Below are 21,425 nucleotides of genomic sequence, written 5' to 3'. Positions count from 1 at the left end.
GGCTGGAGTGCAGTGGTGCCATCTTGTCTCACTGCAACCCCTGCCTCCTGGGTTCAAGTGATTCTCCTGCCTCAGCCTCCTGAGTAGCTGGGATTATAGGCACCTGCCACCACACCTGGCTAATTTTTGTATTTTTAGTAGAGACAGGGTTTCACCATGTTGACCAAGCTGGTCTTGAGCTCCTGACCTCAAGTGATCCGCCTGCCTTGGCCTCCCAAAGAGCTAGGATTACAGGCGTGAGTTACTTTGCCTGGGCTTCATCACTGTATCTAAGTGTTCTTTTTATTTATCTACTTGAGATTCATGCTCTAATTTCTATGTCTTTCTTTGATTCTAAAAAACTATTAGTTATTATCTCTTTTAATGTGTATCTTTCCTATTTTTTCTTCTAAAGCTCCTATTCAACTTACATTAGACCTTCTCATTTCAATCACCTATTTCTTAACCTGTCTTCGATATTTCCATATCTTTTTGTCTTGGGTCATTAATTTTCCTAACTTGTCAACTTCATGGTGGATTGTTTCCTTGTGTTGTATTTTTGTATTCAAGCTTATCTTCAGTGAACATTACTTTTTCTTTGTGTATTCTGTGCCTCTTGAATTGTAGAAGTGCATCTTCATTTATTTCTATCACACATCCCAAGGTTTTCACTGAATCAATTTGTCATGTTGATTTATTTGGTCAGCACCATGTAGGCTGTATACGGTTTTACTTTCTTCTTATGTGAGGCACAAGCCTGGGGCTTCAGTTTCTTATGGGTGCCATTTTTTGCCTCATTAAAGCATTTACACAGTTAAATCTCTGCTGGCATTTGTTCCCAGCATCCCAATCAGCTGATCCTTTGCAGCCTTAATCTCTGTAGTTTGTAATGCTTCCTTCTTAGAGACATTGGCTTTGGAGGACATTTGCCTCCAATAGAGACCACTTTCATAAAAGTTAAGAATTGGATCCAGACTTTAGCTTTATCAATCATCTTTTAAACTATAACACAAATGATACAAACGATGTGTATCTTCACAGTTTCTTCATCTGCCCTCATGGCTGCAATAGAAAGCTTAGTATTTTGGAAATAAAGCCACTAAGTAAACCACCATGTCTTTAAAACCAATGGTAGCATAAACCACCATTAATGCTATAGACTATTTCTTTAAATATGAGAAAGCTTGCCTGATAACTTCAGATCATTAATATACTAGGAAACAATCACACATGAAAAAAACAAGGCTCATGCATTATACTGGCTTCATTCCTCAGTTGTTCCTATGTCCCTTCTTATCACATGTTGTAGCTAAATGAACTAAATTTAGTTGAGTTTATTAGTTTTATTTTATCTAGCATTTTTGTTTTCATACCTGAAGGAATGATTGTGTTTACTGTTTGTCCTGTTGTTGAAACTGGAACTATTTTCCTGCAGTTTAGAAAGTCAATTTTATAAATGACTGGGGAAAAAAATGTGCAGGTCAACCTAGAAAAGAAGTCAGTTCAATCAACGCGTAAAAGCTAGAGGCAGCAGATTTCAGTTCTATATATAGAAGAATCTTCCAAAAGTCAGAGTGAACCATGATGAACTAAAACTGAATCCCTATCACTGTAGATACTTCAGCACATATTTCATGATCACTTAGTAGGGATGTTGTAGGCAGGAATAAAAGAAAGGAACTAATGTTTTTTTTCAGGGTATACTATCAACTACTATGCCAGGCATATTCATATTTGTGTCTCATTTATTCATCATGGTAATCTCTTTAGAAAATGTGAGAAACTTTAGGTTCAGAAAAATTTAGCCATTTGTTTCAATTCTAACTAGATACAGATTTGAATCAGCTCTGTTCGATAATCAGTGTCCAAGATAATCACCACACACCTAAGTTACTTTCCATTTCTCTTAAATGTAATAGAACTGAATAATGGCACTGGCCAATTAAGGCTGATTAGTAATGGTTTGCTTTTGTATTCCAATAAAATATAAAACCTCACTAAACTTAATACCCTCCTATTTTTTACTTTGATTTTAACGGCCAATATCTCCAAATTATAACTAGTATGTACTAATTTATAACATATTCACTCAGTATATGAGTTTAGGAATCAACTTACGCATTATTATTACTGGGACTTCTAAATGTAATATCAACACTTCGGTCTGGATTTTAAAAAGATACTGTTAACATATTTCACAAAAGTGTTTCATGGTCTTCCAAGAAACAAGACATTTAAAAATATCCCTACTTATTTAAAATTTTAGTATCAATTCACAGATTTACGGTTTACTTGAGTTTTGAAATGAACAACACTATTTGCAAGTATTAATAATAATTTAAAATATTAACAAATATAAGTGAATAATAAAAGTATATTTACAAAACAGAGTTTTATAGTAATCATCTAATGTAAAATAACTTACCTGATACGCAGAAAATAACCTTGTAAAGAACTGAACCAGAGCTTTTTTGATAATAGAATGATTATTTCACAAAGACTCTTTATAATTTCTAAAAAATGTTAGAATTACCTTTTCTAATGTTTTCATTATTTTTAAGAAACTATGTATGTTAAAGCAGACTAAAAAATGGGAAGAGAAACTCTTCTATTTACTGAGGAAAATTAAAATTAGCAGCTTACACAAGGGGAGGAGGTGACATTATAAAAGTACAAAATCATTTTATAATTATTATGTCATTAAGGAAAGCAGTATGTGAAGAGAAAATGGTGTTTTTATTGTGTCAGCAAAAAAGAGTCAAACTCCGTAAAATATTTGACAAGATTTATTCTAGGTCAAATATGAGTCATCAACGGCCCATGACAGGGCCCCAGGAGATCCTAAGAACATATGCCCAAGTCAGGCTACAGCTTGGTTTTATATGTTTAAAGGGGTGGGGAGTTCCAGGTCATAGGTGGAGCAAAAGATTTTCTGATTGGCAATTGGTTCAAAGAGTTATTATCTAAAGACCTGGAATCAATAGAAGAGAATGTCTGGGTTAGGATAAGGAATTGTGAAAACCAAGGTTCGTATTATGCAGATGAAGCCTCCAGGTAAGCAGGCTTCCAAGAGAGAATAGTTTGTAAATGTTTCTTATTAGACTTAAAAAGATTAATTCTCTGCTGGATCAGGGAAAAGATCTGGAAAGGGAAGGAGATTCTCTGCAGAATGTGGATTCTCCCTACACGAGACAGCTCTGCAGGGCCACTTCAACATATGCCGAATAAATAGATTTTAGGGTAAAATTCTTCCATTTTTTTCAGGGCCTGCTATCTGTCATGTGATGCTATACGACAGTCAGGTTGGAATTTGGTATCTTATTGCTACAAAGAGTCTGTTTCATCAATCTTAAGATCTCTGTTTTAATGATAATGTTGGTCAGTTGTACCTTCCAAAGAGAGGACGGCATAATGAGGTATGTCTGACCCCACCTTCCCATCGTAGCCTCAACTAGATTTTCAGGTTTATTTTGGAATAACCTTGGCCAAGAAGGAAGGCAGGGGTATATCAGTTGGTTGAGGAGCTTAGGATTTTATTGTTGGTTTACACTTGCTGGTTGGCCTTAAAATTTTTTTAAAAATAAACTTTAAAGAATAAAAAAGAGACATGCGCACACTTTCGGCCCTTGGGAAACTCTAAATTCTACGCATGTTGGGTCCTTGGTTCTAAATATAAAACATCCTCTTTGTTCACATTAGCCTATCAGTAACACCTCTCAACAGCTGCTTGCAATAAAGGATCCTGAAGGTAAAGAGGGAAAGCAAAGCCCTAAAGGTCAGGAAGGAGCATCAGTGCTTAGAAAGGTTACTTATCATTTGATCTCACAAAGGAAAATTGAAAACCAACATATGGTGACCTTATGGCCTAGTTCCAGGTGTTTAGCAGCGATCTGAAGAAAGAGGATAATGTACCCTTATTTTTGCCTTAAATAGTTTAATCCTGTTATGTTACGGGTAATGAGAAATTTAAGTGCAACAGATCTTAGAAAGGCAAAAAAACAAAAATTAAACTAAAAAAAACCCCTTAATCCACAAATCCCGTTTATATAACTAATCACCAACTTAAAAGTATTCAAAACTGACTAAACGGTTAAAAAAAAAAAAGAAAAGAAAAGAAAGAAAAAACCTCTAAGAAGCAAATGCAGGGTAAAAACTAGTAATCTTTAATGATACAAGTGATCATGGACTTATGATTTTAGCTTAGAATTTAAGAAAAAAATCAAATAAACTTCTTGTCAAGTGTATGCCTGATAAATATATGTTTGGATTTCAAAAGAATATTGAGGTGCTAAAATAATTACACACCTTTTATTCCCTAAGCCCGTATCAAACGACACTGTAGAATATTTATACCACCTTAAAATCTTCAAAGAAAGTGTGATTCTATAATCTTTCTCAGTTTAACATTCCAATATTTAATAACTTGAAATTCTTCCTAATACCTAATCTACATCCTTCCAGTTGTAAAAATTAAGACAACTGTGGGATATTTTATGCTCTTGGTAGAGAAGCAGAACAATTTGTTACCAGCAATCAAACTGTAATAAGTGTTCCAAAACCAGAAAATGGTTTCGAGGCCAACATTTAGCTTTCTTTTTTACAGGCTACTCAAACTCATTTTCTCATTCCCTTATACGTACTTCTCAGTATTTCCTTGCTATCCTCTCCCAAGTTGTCTGTATCTCTTAAAAAAGTTGCATAGGTGGCCAGTGATACCCCCAAAAGACTCGTACAACTAACATACAATTATATGAAAGAATTATTCTCAATAATAATGCAATAATGACTGAATCTTATTTAATTGGTGGTGATAAAATAATAAACAAAAGGGAGTAAGCATGAGTCTGAGAGACAAAGTATGTTGTTTTTTATTAAATATTCTCCACGGGGAGGATACCCTGATCAGAGAACTCAACTATCTTGTCTCTAGCAGTTACCCTGATGTCAAAGAGCTATATTCAGGTAGGCATAGCTTGATGGCATTATTATTATAGTTATTAATTAATATATTAAGAAAATAATCTATGTACTACCCCATATTTTTATGCAATGCTTACCGAATAATTTTTCAATAATAAATTGGCCTACCAGGTAGGTTTGTTTCAGTGAGAAAGTATGCAGATTTCAATAGAATTGAATGAATATAAACTATATGACTAGATTTCTTACTATAAATTAATCCGAATTTATATCTATATTTACTCTTTTGATCTTCATTTCTAATAATAAATCCTGAAAGTCTCTTATCACTTAAAATTTGGAACAAATATGGTACTCAACCACTTGTCGATTATTCTATCATTAATCATCTAATTGAGGTAAGTAGAAGAGAAAACTTTCAAGTTTGGTGATCTGTAAGTAAAATATAACAATGGCCACACATACATTTCCACTGGAAAGAGTCAAAATTAATGAGAAGTCTTAAAGTTATGTCATAATCTCTTTTCATAGTTCTTTTATGTTTCCACTACAACACACTGGGATTCTGCAATCTTAAATCAAAATTATGGAGCCCACACACCTTTACACACAAAAACCTCCATTCATCTCATTTCAGAGTTATGAGCACCCTCTAGTATAAAAAGAATGAATTTATTTTTACCTAGAAAAGTAAGGACATTGCTACACTGGAGAATCATCAGTGGCAGAGCTGTTTTAGTACTCTGCACAGTGTGTGTTTGGAGGGCAAGAGAAAAGGGAAAAGAGGACATCATAGATCACTTCACAAAAGCCTTTAATTTTCTAACTTGGGTTTTCCAGATTACATAATTAAACTTGTTTCCTAAGACATAATATGCCTTAGAAATTCTGTTATTTTCTGCGCATCTCTTGGTCTCATCCATTAAAAATACTTCAATAGTTTCTTGCTGCTTTTAAGACAAAAACTTAACGTGGCCTATAAGGTGCAGTTACACTTGGCTTCTACCTTTTTCTCCTGTTTCTTCTGTGTAGTGTTTATTTGAGAGCACTGGGCACAGTGGCTTTCTCTCAGCTCTTCAAATACACAGGCTCAGGGTCTTCACAACGGCCCTCTCCCCACTCTCTTCACCAGATAACTCTTCTCACTCCTTTATTTATCAAATATTTATTGAGTTCCCATATGAGCCAGGCATTGAGCTAGTCGCTATACAAATAGCCATAAACAAGTCAGGTGGAATCCTTCCCCTCATGGCAATTACACTCCCATGATAATTATCAGCTTATTCATACAACAAGTATTAACTGAGCACCTACCATGGGCCAGGCACTGTTCTAGTCACTGGGGATATAGCTGTGAATGAAACAGACAAAATATCTGCCCCCAAGAAAAATACTTTCCAGTGGGGAAAACAGTAATAAGCAAGATAAACAAGTAAAATAGATAGTATGTTAGAAATTTATAAATATTAAGGAGAAATATAAGACAAGGAAAATGATAGAAAGTCTGTGTGTGTGTGTGCATGTGGATGTACAATATTAAGTAATGTTGTTAGAAAAGGCCTCATTTACATGATCACATTTAATAAGTAACCAAATAAGCAACATGATTATGGATTTTAAAAGTGCTATGAAAGAAATAAACAGTATAATGTGAAACAGAGTAACTGGGGAAAGCCTTTTTAATAGGGAATGATCAGCCAGAAGGCCTGTCTGAAGAAAAACTGACATTTGAGCTGAGACTTAAGAGTGAAATTGAGTCAGTATGTGTGCCTTGGAGTATCTTAACATGCTCCCCAAAGTACAAAAGGTTCAGATTCTCCTAAAGCAGTACCAGCATTATCATCTATACAGAAATGTTATCATAGATGACAGAAGTTCATAGAGGAAATGAAAACATTTATTGAATGTCATGTGCCAGGTAAATAAAAGACAGTTTGCATGCTTGTCATACCCTCTTGCTATCTGAAGTTTACAAGAACAACCTGGCTGCTGTTCACTGAAAAAAAGTGCCCAAGACTGAGTAAAATCTATTAATGGTCAATTCTAGGTCATAGGTAATAGTTTATGGTGAACAGATTTTTTTTATTTAAAATATTCTGATAAAAATATGCTGTTCCATCCATCATGACACCATGTACTAGATCATCCCATTTATGGTTCCGGATATATGATCTACTGATTCTTCAGTTCTACATTTAAAATAAGCAGTAACATGTACAACACACTATTATGCATTTATGTGCTAACTCTTAAGTCTGTGTAAACAATGACAAACTTCATAGACAATAAAAATTTCCCATAAATAAACCAAGCTATGATGTCTATAAAATTTCTTTCATTTTGTGGCCTTAAATCTACCTGTAGATGAACAATCAGCTCTTAATAATCAATAGTAAATTATGTACTGGATATTGTTAACCTATACTGAACCATTAAGTGTACTGGAAAACAGTATTTGAGATATGATTTAAGTGACAGAATAAAGAAATAAAGAGCTAAAGCTGAGGCTGAGCCTTAAATTAATCTATGCCTTTTGGGAAGCAGTCAAAAGATCACCTACGGCCCCTACATTATATAGGTTCATTAGTGACTTCCTTCCTACGTTTAAACTTATTGTTATTACTGCGATATGCTTTTTGTTAATTCAGTTTTTGTATTCTTTTCTAATAAAAGAGGAGATTAACGGAAAATGGAAGAGAAGTGAGACAACAGATTCTCCAGAGTTTTCCAGGAAAGAGCTTGTTACTCTAAAAAGGCAAAGAAACATTTCTTGGACATACTGATACTATTGTTTTATTTGCAATGTATTTTCATCCAGGAATTATCCAAGTCCCCTTAGAAAACTACAGCAGAGCTAGCAGATATTTTTAGATGACCTAGTAAGAATCTAGCTTTTCAGGCTACTTGTCTGTACTTGTATTTTACCTTGAAGACATCCTATCTTTTTATACAAGGTGAAAGAAAAGAAATTCACTCAAATCCAGGACTCAGAGTTTCAGACATCTGATAACTTATGACCCTAAAAAATGACTTTAGAGAAGATCTCCTGACCACCTCTCCCCCAAAAAAGACTGGGACAAGATAGGGACGTTTTAGAAGATTTTTAGTAACAGACATTACCTGATAAAAATTTAATAACAAGTGTCTTGTGAAACAAAATACATCTGCTACCTTTGCTTCATTAACATAATTACTACTCCTAATAGAAAACAGAACTGACATCAATTAGGACTTTATTTATTTTACTTTGGAGTAGGTATATCACATTCTGTATTTTTAGTTTCCTCACCTATAAAATATTATATAATAATTATGATTTGTTTGTTTGTTTGTTTTTTGAGATGGAGTTTCACTCTTGTTGCCCAGGCTGGAGTGCAGTGGCACGATCTCAGCTCATTGCAACCCTCGCCTCTCGGGTTCAAGCGATTCTCCAGCCTCAGCCTCCTGAGTAGCTGGGATTACAGGCATGTGCCACCACGCCTGGCTAATTTTGTATTTTTAGTAGAGACAGGGTTTCTCCACATTGGCCAGGCTGGTCTCAAACTCCCAACCTCAGGTGATCCACCTGCTTCGGGCTCCCAAAGTGCTGGGATTACAGGCATGAGCCACCGCGCCTGGCCAATAATTATGATTTTTATCAACTCAGTCTGAGGTAGCTCAGAAAAAAGTCACTACATAAATACCAGAGACTATACATCATTTATAGATTACTGCATTATACAACTATATTACTCTGTATATTGTACTGTACTGTTTTGTTCTTTGTATTCATAGCCATTACAACCTCCTCACAACTTCTATAGGAATTTTAATAACACCTGAAAAATAAGAATAGATGATATGCAAGAATAATATGAAAAATGTTGCCATGAGTAAAATAAAACAGAAAAATTTTCATGTAAATTTCCAAACATAACTAACATGTATATTAATGAACCTACTCACTAAGAATCCAGGCAAGATTTTTCTTAACTACAGATGTAATCACTGGTAACCCAGCAATGACTACTTCATGGCCCAGTGGAAGAGATGGAAAGCTTATCACTTCTGCAGTATAGATCCTTTGGTAGTTCTTTTTTTTTTTTTTTTAGACTAAGTCTCCCTCTGTAGCCCAGGCTGGATTGGAGTGCAGTGGCCCGATCTCGGCTCACTGCAACTTCCACTTCTCAGGTTCAAGTGATTCCCCTGCCTCAGCCTCCTGAGTAGCTGAGAGGCGTGCATCACCACACCGGCTAATTTTTGTACTTTTAGTAGAGATGAGGTTTCACCATGTTGGCCAAGATGGTCTCGATCTCCTGACCTTGTGATTCACCCACCTCGGCCTCCCAAAGTGCTGGGATTACAGGGTGAGCCACCACGCCCAGCCCATTCTGTAGTTCTTTAAAATCTTTCCTGACATCATGAGAGATCCGCTAGTTGAAAGAGGAATCATTTCATGATTTTTCAATACCAGATGTATCCCCTCTCAAAAATTCTAAAGTGTTCTCCTGTCTACAGCAACTGTATTTAGTGTTCATTTCAGCATGCTACACTCAGACAGCTACCTAAATCAGGGCTGGTTTGTTTTTCCCTTCAGCTACCATCTGAAGTATGATTTGCTTACCCACTGGACTCTGAACTTTGAAAACACTATTGTTTTCCAAAGTAGTATTTAGAATTGTTTAAAACTTTAGGGATTCACCAGATATAAACCAGTGTAGGTTTGTGTAAACCGACACAAGTTCAGAGGTGGGAGTGATTGTAAAGAATCAGTTATGACTCAATACACTTTGTTAGTAACATATAGCACTTAAAAAAATAACACAAGCATTTTCATATGAATCTAGGGAAACCATTATTTTGCTACAAATCAAAGTGAAAAGGATTCATGATAAAATGCTTAAAACTGTATAGGTTTGTAAGATGCTAATGTCTTTCTCAGTTTTCCAATTTTATTTTGTACCTATTACAGAAGTCTTTATAAACAAAACATATTAAGACACAGTAGCTTACGTCGGTAATCCCAACACTTTGGGAGGCCGAGGCAGGCTGATCACTTGAGGTCCAGGAATTCAAGACCAGCCTGGCCAACATGGTGAAACCCCATCTCTACTAAAAATACAAAACAGCCAGGTGTGGTGGCACATGCCTGTAATCCCAGCTACTCAGAGGTTGAGGTGAGAGACTCTCTTGAACCCAGGAGGTGGAGGCTGTAGTGAGCCAAAATTGTGCCACTGCATTCCAGCCTGGGTGACAGAGCAAAACTCCATCTCAAATAAAAAGAATGTAAAAGCAGAATATAAGGAACATAAAGTAAAAATATGTAATTTTGTATTGTTTATCTCATTTCAAATCAATTAGTCTGAACTGAATTATACAGATATAGCAAGAAGAATTGAGTCAATTTTTTATTAATTTATTTGAGAGAGAAAAAGACTGTATCCTGTAGCCATAGATTCTACAAAACTGATAATATAAATTATCTCATGTAGAAATTTGCAGGTGGAGTTAAAATCCAGTTTCCAATAGAAAACAAAAATATAGATTATTTCACTTGCTAACAAAGAAATGAGAGACATGGATATGAATAATCTAACAGAAATTTTCTAAGTTCATTTGATCATGAATTTCAATGTATTAATCCATAAGTACATATAGAAAGACTGTGGTTAAAGTTTGACTGACTTTTATTGAAACAAACAACCTAAGAACAAAAGAAACTAGAACCATACAAAATAAGATTAAAGATAAGCCAAAGTTTTACACAAGGTTCTACATACCCATATAATCACACACAATCTTTAAATCTAGTGCAGAAATATGCTGCTAAAGCCTAACAAGAATAACAATAATATACTTGTCACCCAAGAGATATTTAAGAAAACACTTCCCTTTATTCTGTACCCAAAGAGGATACATACAGTACAATGATACAGTACAATACCACCCTAACACTTAATTATTATTATTTCTAAAACAGGATTTAAAAGACTATTTGCATAAAAATAGAAATCAGGCCGGGCACGGTGGCTCACGCCTATAATCCTAGCTCTTTGGGAGGCCAAGGTGGGTGGATCACTTGAGGCCAGGAGTTTGAGACCAGCCTGGCCAACATGGCAAAATCCCATCTCCACTAAAAATACAAAAATTAGCTAGGCATGATGGTGCACACCTGTCTTCCCAGCTACTCAGGAGGCTGAGGCAGGAGAATCGCTTGAACCCAGGAGACAGGTTGCAGTGAGCCAAGACTGCACCCCTGAATTTCAGCCTGGGCGACAGAGCAAGACTCTGTCTCAAAAAAAAAAAAAAAAAAAGAAATCAAGGCTTTCAACTTATTTTTTAAATCTGAATTTTTTTGGTAAGCAATTTGACATATTAAAAATCCATTTTTTCATTCACTATGCTTATATTGTGTTCTTAATACGAACATGTCCACTAAAATCTTGCTCTGTGAAACTTAAAAAGAATTTGTATTCATTTTCTGATGTAGACACTGTGACTTATTTTTAAGGCAGACACACAGAGTAAATTATGATGCCTACATTTTTTTCTTCCATAGCAATTTTCCTTGTTTCATTACTTGAGCTAATGTCATCTTGTTCCTGCTTGGTTGTGGTGTTGGAATGTGGGCAGTGGATGAAGCAACATGAAGTGACTTAGTACTATCAAGTATGAATAAAAGTAAAGCCGTCCAGCTAATGTAAAAATTTCCTTTAGCTCAATTATAAGAGTATCAGAAAAGAGGCATGTAGAGGGATTTTAAAGTCATAATATTTCAAAAGACAAAATAAAGTCGGCATCATAAATTTAAGATTTAAAGAAAAAACACATTAAGAATTACTAAAATTCTACCTGCATCCCTCACAAGAAATCTGTAATGTGCTTAACTTAGGATTATTGAAACATTTAGAAAAAATATTATAAATATGATATCAGAAAAACTGCAGTGTCAAAAGCTATATTTAAATTAAAGATATTGCTAGAGGGAAATGACATTCATCATAATTCCATCTTAACATCTGTGTCATGGAAGAACACATATAAATGACGAAACATAAGGATGAAGACTTCTTACCCCATATTTACATTGGCGGGAGGTTGCTCCATACTGGAAACGACATTGCTCATCAGCATCATACACCTGACCTGGGGCCACAGCTGGATAAAGAAAGTCACGCTTGGGAGGCTCATTATCAAGGCAAGTACCACGGCCTGAACTGTTCAACATAAAGGATCAAAGGAAATTAGGTACTCTATGGACTATTTCAGGCACAATTATGAAACCATGTGTTGAGCTTTGTTTTAATAACTTGATGCATGAAAAACAATACATTCTCCCAATAAATAATCACATGACAGAACAGAATAGCTTTACTGAAACCTGAATAAGAGCTCCAAATAATTCATTTCAGCACCAAGACACAATAAAATCATTTCAGACAACAATCTGAAAATGTCATGTTGGCCTTGATTTAAACTAATTTCTCAAGGAATCAAAACAGAATTTCATATTGCTCTAAGCTTCTTGTTTGTTTTCATTCAAAATATAACCACATCTGGTAGTAGAATTAAAAACATGAAATGCAGAAAATTTTTAAAAAATAATTATGGTTATAATCCTTAAAGACCTAATTTATATAGTTCCACCTTGGGCAGAACAATAGATGTTGTGTTAAGGCATGTCCATAGGTTCTTGAAATATTTCACTAATAAATGGGTTGAATGACAGATGAGGCCAAGGACCAAAGTTTTCCTCTCAAATATATTAGAAGTGTTTAGTCTCTCAAAAATTTCATATTTCATCTAGGATCATCAGAATTGGAAAAGAGAATGTTCTCTTCTTTGTATAATTTCTACGTTTCAAGCTATGCCTGCACTCAAACATAATATTTTAATTCAGTGGAACAAATAACATAAAGGTCGCCAAAACCCAGACAGAATACCTTAGTTTAAAGAGCTTTAAACTTTGCTAAATATAATTGCTCATTTTTATTTAGTCAGTGTGCATAAAATAGGACAGATGCTTTTTTACTTTCATTTCACATGTGAGTAAGTTAGAATTTTTAAAGAATTCCTATGCCAACATTTAAAAATTTTTTCCAACATTCCTGTCCATTGTGCCAGCACTTGTGTTTTTTTTTTTTTCCCAAATCTTTTCCATCCACTTTGCCAAAGGAAAATAATTTCACAAGTAGAAGTTCCTCAACTGTTATTTAGGACAGTACAATTTTTCATTTATAGATAACTAAGAAAGAACTATGCATAACAATCACTTTCCTATTCACTTAAAAGTTTCTTATATTCTTAACATGTCAAAGTCAATTTGTTATATAAAAAGGTATGTTCACACACAGCAGCAAATTAATACCTTTTAAAAAGTGAACCATACTATTCCTAAGGTGATATAGAGTTAAAGACCAAAGAGACAGATTACTGTCTTCTTTATATCCTTCTCCTTTCTTTCATGCCCTCCTAATTTTTTAATCAATAAGAAATATTTAGATGGAATATTAAGTATGGTACTAATACAGATGGATTTTACCATTGGCTACTACAATCATTTCGTTTGTCACTGCTCAAGGTATCTAACTAATAAAGAACAATCTTTTTTCACCCAGCTATCCAGTTTTCATAACAGAACACTTTTTTATTTCCTTTTTATTATACTTTTAGAAATTAACATGTACCTCAGCAAGAAAAATTACCTCTAGATGAATTTTTTAAATAGAATGCTTTTTTGGTTTTATTAAGTAATATATCTTTAATCTATAAGGATATGCAAACTTTAGGCAAATGTAATGCTACTAGTAAATTTTAAATTATATATATTAAGGTTAATGACAAAGAGGTCATATTTGAATAGTATAATGGGAAAAGAACCATTTTGATAATATGGATATTGGTGAGATAACTGAATTAGTAGTTTAATTCTCCAACTTTCTTCTAAAATATCTGTTTCATTTCTATTGACAATAAAATTATAAACATCTTTATGAAATGAATTAAATATGTAATAAAAATAAAATAACAAGTTAAGCACTACTATAAATCTTTTTTATAGAAAATATTTATTTTAAATTGTGTACTGAAGTAGGTATCCAATAGGCAAAAAATATTTACAATGACATAACCAAAAAAGTGTAGGATATATTCACCTAAGTGACACCAGCTTTTGGTGACACCAACTTATTTTATTTAAATTTTAAAATAATTACTTTTAGTAATACATAAAATTAACCCAGAATCAGAGGAAGAACTGTGTGGACTCCAAAGAAGAGTTTAAGAGTTTATCCTGAGGAAAAAACTCTTTTCTGATGGCAAATTGGAAACTGACTTAACCCAGAAGGAAGCAAGAATAATTGCTTCATCTAAAATTATTGTTTCAATATATTAATATTAGTGGGCTTCTAATCATGGTTCATATTCTTTAAACACTACCAAACCAGAGGACAACTGCAATGGCCTTCACACCACCAAGAATGCCATGAACTGCACGCACCTGTGGTCAAAACTCTTCTAAGAAAGTTTATCCCAAACGTGTATTTTTGTTTTAGTTCTTTGGAAGCACCTATTGCTTTGTATTAATGTAGTCTAGACAAGTCTTGTTCTCCTTTTCCAGTATATTTTTACAGAAGAATAAAACACCGTATGAAATAAAATATAAAGGAAAACCACATGGATCTTTAAAAATGAACCAGTATTTAGAAACATGGAATAAACAAAGGACTTTTGAAATGGATTTGGTTATATTTGTACAAAGGCTTACAAGTCAAGTGTCTGCCAGTAAAGCAAATGTGGGGATATATCTGCAAGGTGGATTTAAATTGTCTGTACATTTCTATGCATGTTTACTACATGTGCAGTACATTTTCCTTCTAGTAACCATATCTGGTATTTACAGTAAAACCTTGATTTAAATATGTGAGGGATGGGATCGTTTTCCTGTTTTAATTCTTTTGTTTTAAGATGGGGTCTCACTGTGTCACTCAGGCTGGAATGAAGTGACATGATCACAGCTAACTTCAGCCTTGAACTACTGGGCTCAAGTGATCCTCCCACCTCAGCTTCCCGAGGAGCTAGGACCAGAGGCATGTGCCACCATGCCTGGCTAATTTTTGTATCTTTTGTAGGTACTGAGTCTCACCATCTTCCCCAGGCTGGTCTAGAACTCCTGGTCTCAAGAGATCCTCCTGCCTTAGCCTCCCAAAGTGCTGGGATTATAGGCATGAACCACTGCATCCGGCCTATATTTGAATTCTTAACTAAGGGTTAAGCAAGAAAAATGCTTTTTGCACTATGTTAACCAAAATTTGTCTGCTACTTTCCTGCTATGTTCAAGTAACTAAAGTCTATAGACAATAATTCTTAGTTACTAATTAATTCTTAAAATAATAATTCTGGATATTTTCATGCCTCTGAGTCATCAATTACCATTATGAAATATTACAGATACAGGTACAGAGGTGGAAGACACATAGATGCGAGCAATGTATATTTAACCCTGGGAGTGCTTTTCCTTATTTTTCTTTCCTATGAAAATTCTCAAGTGCTTTATTCCAGTAATATCCCTCATTTACCCCCACCCCCAAAGGTAACTACTATTCTGACTTTTTATAATAATAATTTCCTTGCTTTGCTTAATAATTTTACTGTCTAATTATTAATCATCTGCCTGTTTTGAGACTCTATATAAAAGTAGTCATACTGTGGGTAGTCTTTTGTGACTTTATTCTTTTGCTCAATATCGTGAATATGAGATACTTTTATGTTGATGTGTGTAAATGTAATTGTAGCCAGTTCATTTTTATTGTTCTTTAATATTCCATTTATAAGTATGTCACAATTATTTATAATTTCTCTACTAATAAATATCTGGATTATTTCCAATGTCTAAGAATTGCAAATTATGCTGATATGAACACTTTTTGTATGTTTCCTGGTATAAATGTGTAAATCTATTAGGTTGGTGCAAAAGTAATTGTGGCTTTGCAATTACTTTAATGGCAAAAACCACAATTACTTTTGTGCCAACCTAATATTTCCTTTCATAAAATATTAGATATAAGTTGTCTTATATTTTGTAATTATCTCGTTTTTTTAAAAAATTGAAATTTATGGGAAATTTTTATTTAATCTAGGGTTCTAGCTAATGGAGATATAACTATACAATTCTTACAATGTCCAGTGTTATATGCTACTATCAAAATTATAATAGTACTGTAGTGATACTATATACAAATCTTCTCATCAAATAATAATTTTAAACATAGATGGTTTGTATGTTGGTGTAATATGCAAATTTTTCCAGTCAGAAAACATGAACCTCACTCATTATCAAATGTAGAATAGTCTCCATCTATGATATGTAGTTACAACTTATTATTAAACATATACTTGTCAGAGCAAAATTGTACATATAAAAAGCAGACCTGTGATTATTTTCCTAGCAGCATATAATCACAACTAAAAAGCCAAACCCTGGTTAATATCTACAGCAACACAGATAATTATTGAATTCCTAGCCTCTATTTTTGTTTATGCTTCTAAGACTAAGCAAAAAAAATGCATTAGTTTCAGAATATACTTCTCCTGTGATTATGAAATTCATAGTAAATCAAAGTATATTTACATTTCCCAAAATGTTTGCAGCATGATGAGAAAGTCATATTTTATGAATTCTAGTTCTAATTTAGAGAGGTCTTATTTGCATAGTCCAAAAATTAGCCTTGAATATAGGAATATGAGTTAGAGTTCGGTCTTCAGCAAAAATTTACAGATCCCTATGTAAAATATGCACTCAAGGCTTTGTTTCCAGAACACATTAGGATATACTCCTAATTGTGATTTTAGATGTATTTTCACTAAAACAGTTATACCATAAAACAGAAACTTTTAGTCCATAATACAGTGGGTCAATCTAAAAAATAAATCTTTCTCTATAACCCTGTACATATCTTAACAGTCTCTTAACAACAACAACAAAAAGTTAACACTTAATGCCACCTCCTATTTTTATTCCACTAAGTTGTGCTGATTCACATAAATTAAGCAAAACAGAATTGGGTTGATATCATCTATAGTAAGTCAACCATCTTACATACTATATTCTCATAAACTGCTTTGTCAGTCTTCTCAATGAAGCTAACAACGTACTGCCTTCTAAGGCAAATCTTTCTCTCTCTCACCCTTAATATAACTGAGCTTGAAGCTTTCAAGACACAAATACTGTATTGAGAGTGGTTTACCCTTTTCCGCCTATACATAATTATGACTTATCAAAGTTATTATGATTAGAGCAAGGTTCCCCAAATGTATCAGATAAACAGAAGGAGGAGAAATCTTAGATTCTACATTTATTAAAAAAGGTCCCATCTATAAAGATTGTTTTTTATATAACAGCCTGATGTTGACCTTCGAAAGTCATTGCTAGAGAGGAAATGTGAGTGCTTTGGTCATCTTGCTCATCTTATATCACTTCTCTTGTAGCTCCACAGTCACCTTTCCTCCTAGGTCAACTCTGACCGTAACATTGCTTCGTTTAATATGTTCAGCTTCCATCCTGTCTGTGAAAATGTCTACTCTGTATTTAATTTGGATGTGTAGGAAATTTTGCTATGGATCTTTGACAGTTCAAACAAGTTAACAGGCTTCAATTTTAATAGAGCAAGAGTTGATTCACAGAGCCCCCATAATTTTTGAAAACTATATGAAATTATTCTGTACTATTGCTAAGTGGTGGAAAATGTACGAAAAACTGACTTAAATTACTTCTGGCTGTCTACCACTGCCTGGTAAATTAGCCCATAGTCATCAATGAGTGTGAGCCATAATACCAGGTTCACCTTTCTCTATATTCTAAATAAATAAATAAATCAGTCCCGCAGGCAGATAGGAAAGACACTACCTGCAAAGCCGTCGCCGGAAAACATCAGAAGCTGGCATAACACGTCCATTTTAACGGAAATGGGTTCTTTATTATTTAATCAGGACGGCTTCTGGGCGATTCATGAACCACTTATTGAATCACCGAGTTTAAGAAATCTGAAAAAAAATATTGGGAGTTGGTAAACACCATCTCCTGATTGATCAGTAGCACCCAGTGTTTTAGAATGACACGAGAGACTTTGTATTCTATTGGCCATGGAATCGTTTTCAGTTGAACATAGTGAATAGTGAATCTCTATAAATCATAGAAAGCTCATTGTTAAAATCCACCATCATCTTTGGCCTATACAGCTACTAAGTAGAGAAAGGTATGCGTTTTGTTGGCTGGGCTGCAGTTCCTAAACAATTCATCTTTCAAGATTCTTTTTCTTGAGAAGAGAAGCTAAAATAAAATGTTATGAGCCTTTTTGAGCCAACTATAAAACATAAATGTAACCTCAATCCCTGATCAAAATAGCACTGGATTTTAAAAAATATCACGCATAGCTGTTAAAGCAATTAAGTTCACTGCATTAATAAAAAGGAACAAAGAAATTCAAGAAAGTTACTGTTATGTCTTTGTGCTCCGGTGAACTGACCTTTTTAAAGAGCCTTGTGTTTAAAAACCCTTTATTGCTTGGTCAGATTATAATCAGATTTGTTTAGTTTTATTATTAAAGAGGAGGGAAAGCCAAGTTTTCCCCAAGTCTCTACCCATTGTGCTTCACATCTATCTTTCATTAATAGTTTTAACTTTGTGAGCATTCCCATGAGGATGTACATGGAAATATTTTTATAAAATACAGGATAAATAAGCCCATTAGAACCCTGTCAACACTAATCATGCTTACACATACAAAATGCAAAGAGGCAGTAAGGCTTAAATAATGCTTTTTGGATCAATTCTTTTAATTAATTCAATGGAACACTTTATTGAAACTAGTAATACTTTTATGTCCCTCACCAAACCAGTGGTGATTTTTAAACTGTATTTTACCAGCAATTTAAGGATTCCCTTTTGGAGTGTCTTAGCCTCAATATGGTTTCAAGTAGACAAGATCTGACAGGAGATCACAACTGGTCCTTGTATTTAATATACAGAGATGGTACTAGCAAATGAGCTGTGCAATAGAGCCAATGGGACAGAAACAAGATAAAGGAGAAAAGAAAATGGTACAAAAGCAATAACAACAACAGCAACAACAACAAAAACAACAAGAGCAACCATCAGAAATGCACAGAAATCCTGAGCATGTTACACAGTTTGTCTTTCTGGTGATGGACATTAATACTCCATTATAAAAGCATAAGCCAAGTCAAGGGAGAAATTCCAGATCTGACTTGATGTCTAGGGAGAGCAGATCTTCAAAAATGTTTAAAATTTAGGTAAATGATCTCATTAAAAACATCTTAGAAAGTGATATTGCTAGTGCTTTGTATTAAGAACAACCAAAAGATATCTTACAAATGCTCTGTGGTCTACCTTTATAGCACTTCAATCAGTTTTCACCATAGGCAAGTATAACTTTATATTCTTCTGTTACTAAGATTAAAATTTATTAGGTTATAATATGGTTATCAGAAGAACCACCTTCTGAAATAAATTTCAAATTCCTTCAACTTTATTATTACATTAATTTAAAAGAGTTCATTTTAAACATTTATCTTTTGATTTGTTTTTTAATAAAGCATTGTGCTAGGTAATTTAAAGTCTCTTGTTTGTGACCTTTTAAAAATATCTAATCATAGTTTTCAAAATATATGCTCTGGCTATTAGTAGATATGAAGGAAATTTTAATAAATAATGCTACTGTATGTAACCTGTTTGAATTTTTAAAATTTTACAATATAATTGTTTTAATATAAACAGAGCCAATTTTTAAGAAGAATTTCCACTGCTGATCTGTACTTTATGTATACCTTACTTTTTCACAGAGTATTTAATTTCTCTTCCCCAAGAAAAAAAAAAATGGCACAAAACAGTTAAAAATCATGGTAAAGCAATACAGCACTGAAATCTTGATATTATTTAAAATAATATTTACCATTTAAAGAATGTCTGTTATGTATTTTACATACATTATAGCATGACACATAATTACATATATAACACCTGATGACATAAACAGTAAGACTTAGCTTCATTTAACAACTTAGGACACTGAAGATTAGAAAAGTTAAGGAACACGCACTTAGAAGTGAGACCCAAGTCTATCAGTTTCCAAAGTACAATCCTCAAGCCCTATGCAAGTGAGATGTGGAAGAACATCTGATTTCCTTAACATGCTTATACCTGAGCTAATTTGTATTCTTCACATTTCAATAACCAGACTCTTGGAATATACATTAAAGGACCAAAAAGTTCTCAAACTGCAGAAAAATGGATTGTTTAACACATTTTCAAAAACAAATATTTTTCTCAAAGTGTTCATTTCCTTGGTGTTTGGTTATTTTTTGTTGTTTGTTACTATTAGATACTTTGGCTCTCCTATAAAACTCAGTTTTTTCACCAACAAAATAAAATATGTAATCACTGAACATAAGTTTGGCCTATGTGCTATTAAATCATGCAAATCTGAATGCTTTCTGAAATTGTCTCCCATTTATTAAGCAATTGTAACACTCACACCATCAGTCCCACTTATATCCTTGCTCCACTTCCTCTATTCTATAAATTCTATACGAAGAAAAAAATTGCCACAATGATATATTAAAGTATTTAAGAAACAGTTGAAACATCAGTAGGCCCTATAAAAGTTACTCATTATGCAAAGTTGAAAGCACTACATATTAGGCTTCTACCAGTGGCTTGCTTCTGGAGCAATTTATCATCACTCTCCAGAGATTACTTACTCTAGAAAGCTGGTGATGTAGTCTCGACTGCACGCAGACCAGGAAAAAGGATTGGTATTCGCAGTAATGTGAGCTGCCATAAGTTTTGCTGCTTCATGACCTTTTGTCCCACAAGAATTCCCAATTCCATCATGGTTCATACCAAAACTGTTTTAATGAGGAAGAAACATAGAAAACATAAATTAAAAAAAAAAACAAAACCCAACACATCCCTTATTTCCTTGTTTGGCCATTTATTAGCCTTATCAACATATGCCTTCCATCAGGATAGGCCAGATCCTCTAAAGAAATTTAGGATTAAAATTAAAGAGACTAAGGAATAAAGAATACTTCAGTGATACAATACATGTCTAAATCTCTTTAAATGTAGTCACATACTCTCACCTGTTATTACACGTTTCAATTTCTCTTTGAGCCGAATATATTACATATCAATTCTTACTTTATAAATTAGAAAACAGATTTAGCGGGCCGGGCGCGGTGGCTCAAGCCTGTAATCCCAGCACTTTGGGAGGCCGAGACGGGAGGATCACGAGGTCAGGAGATCGAGACCATCCTGGCTAACACGGTGAAACCCCGTCTCTACTAAAAATACAAAAAACTAGCCGGGCGAGGTGGCGGGCGCCTGTAATCCCAGCTACTCCTCAGGCTGAGGCAGGAGAATGGCGTAAACCCAGGAGGCGGAGCTTGCAGTGAGCTGAGAGCCGGCCACTGCACTCCAGCTCGGGCGACAGAGCAAGACTCCGTCTCAAAAAAAAAAAAGAAAACAG

At 34.1% G+C, this 21,425-nt stretch overlaps 1 protein-coding gene across 1 annotated transcript in view; it reads right to left on the bottom strand.

Annotated features, from left to right (window-relative positions):
- ADAMTS6 (ADAM metallopeptidase with thrombospondin type 1 motif, 6) overlaps positions 1 to 21,425 on the bottom strand; it is a 176,644-nt gene that overhangs the window by 124,789 nt on the left and 30,430 nt on the right. The window contains exons 3-4 of the mRNA XM_011930125.1: positions 20,656 to 20,802; positions 11,954 to 12,095 (exon numbers count right to left, since the gene is read on the bottom strand). Of these exons, the coding sequence (XP_011785515.1) occupies positions 11,954 to 12,095; positions 20,656 to 20,802 (289 nt within the window). The remainder of the gene's footprint in view (positions 1 to 11,953; positions 12,096 to 20,655; positions 20,803 to 21,425) is intronic.

Source organism: Colobus angolensis, unplaced genomic scaffold, assembly GCF_000951035.1.
Source record: "Colobus angolensis palliatus isolate OR3802 unplaced genomic scaffold, Cang.pa_1.0 Scaffold84, whole genome shotgun sequence".
NCBI lineage: Eukaryota > Metazoa > Chordata > Mammalia > Primates > Cercopithecidae > Colobus > Colobus angolensis.
This window is presented reverse-complemented; position numbering and strand designations above follow the sequence as displayed.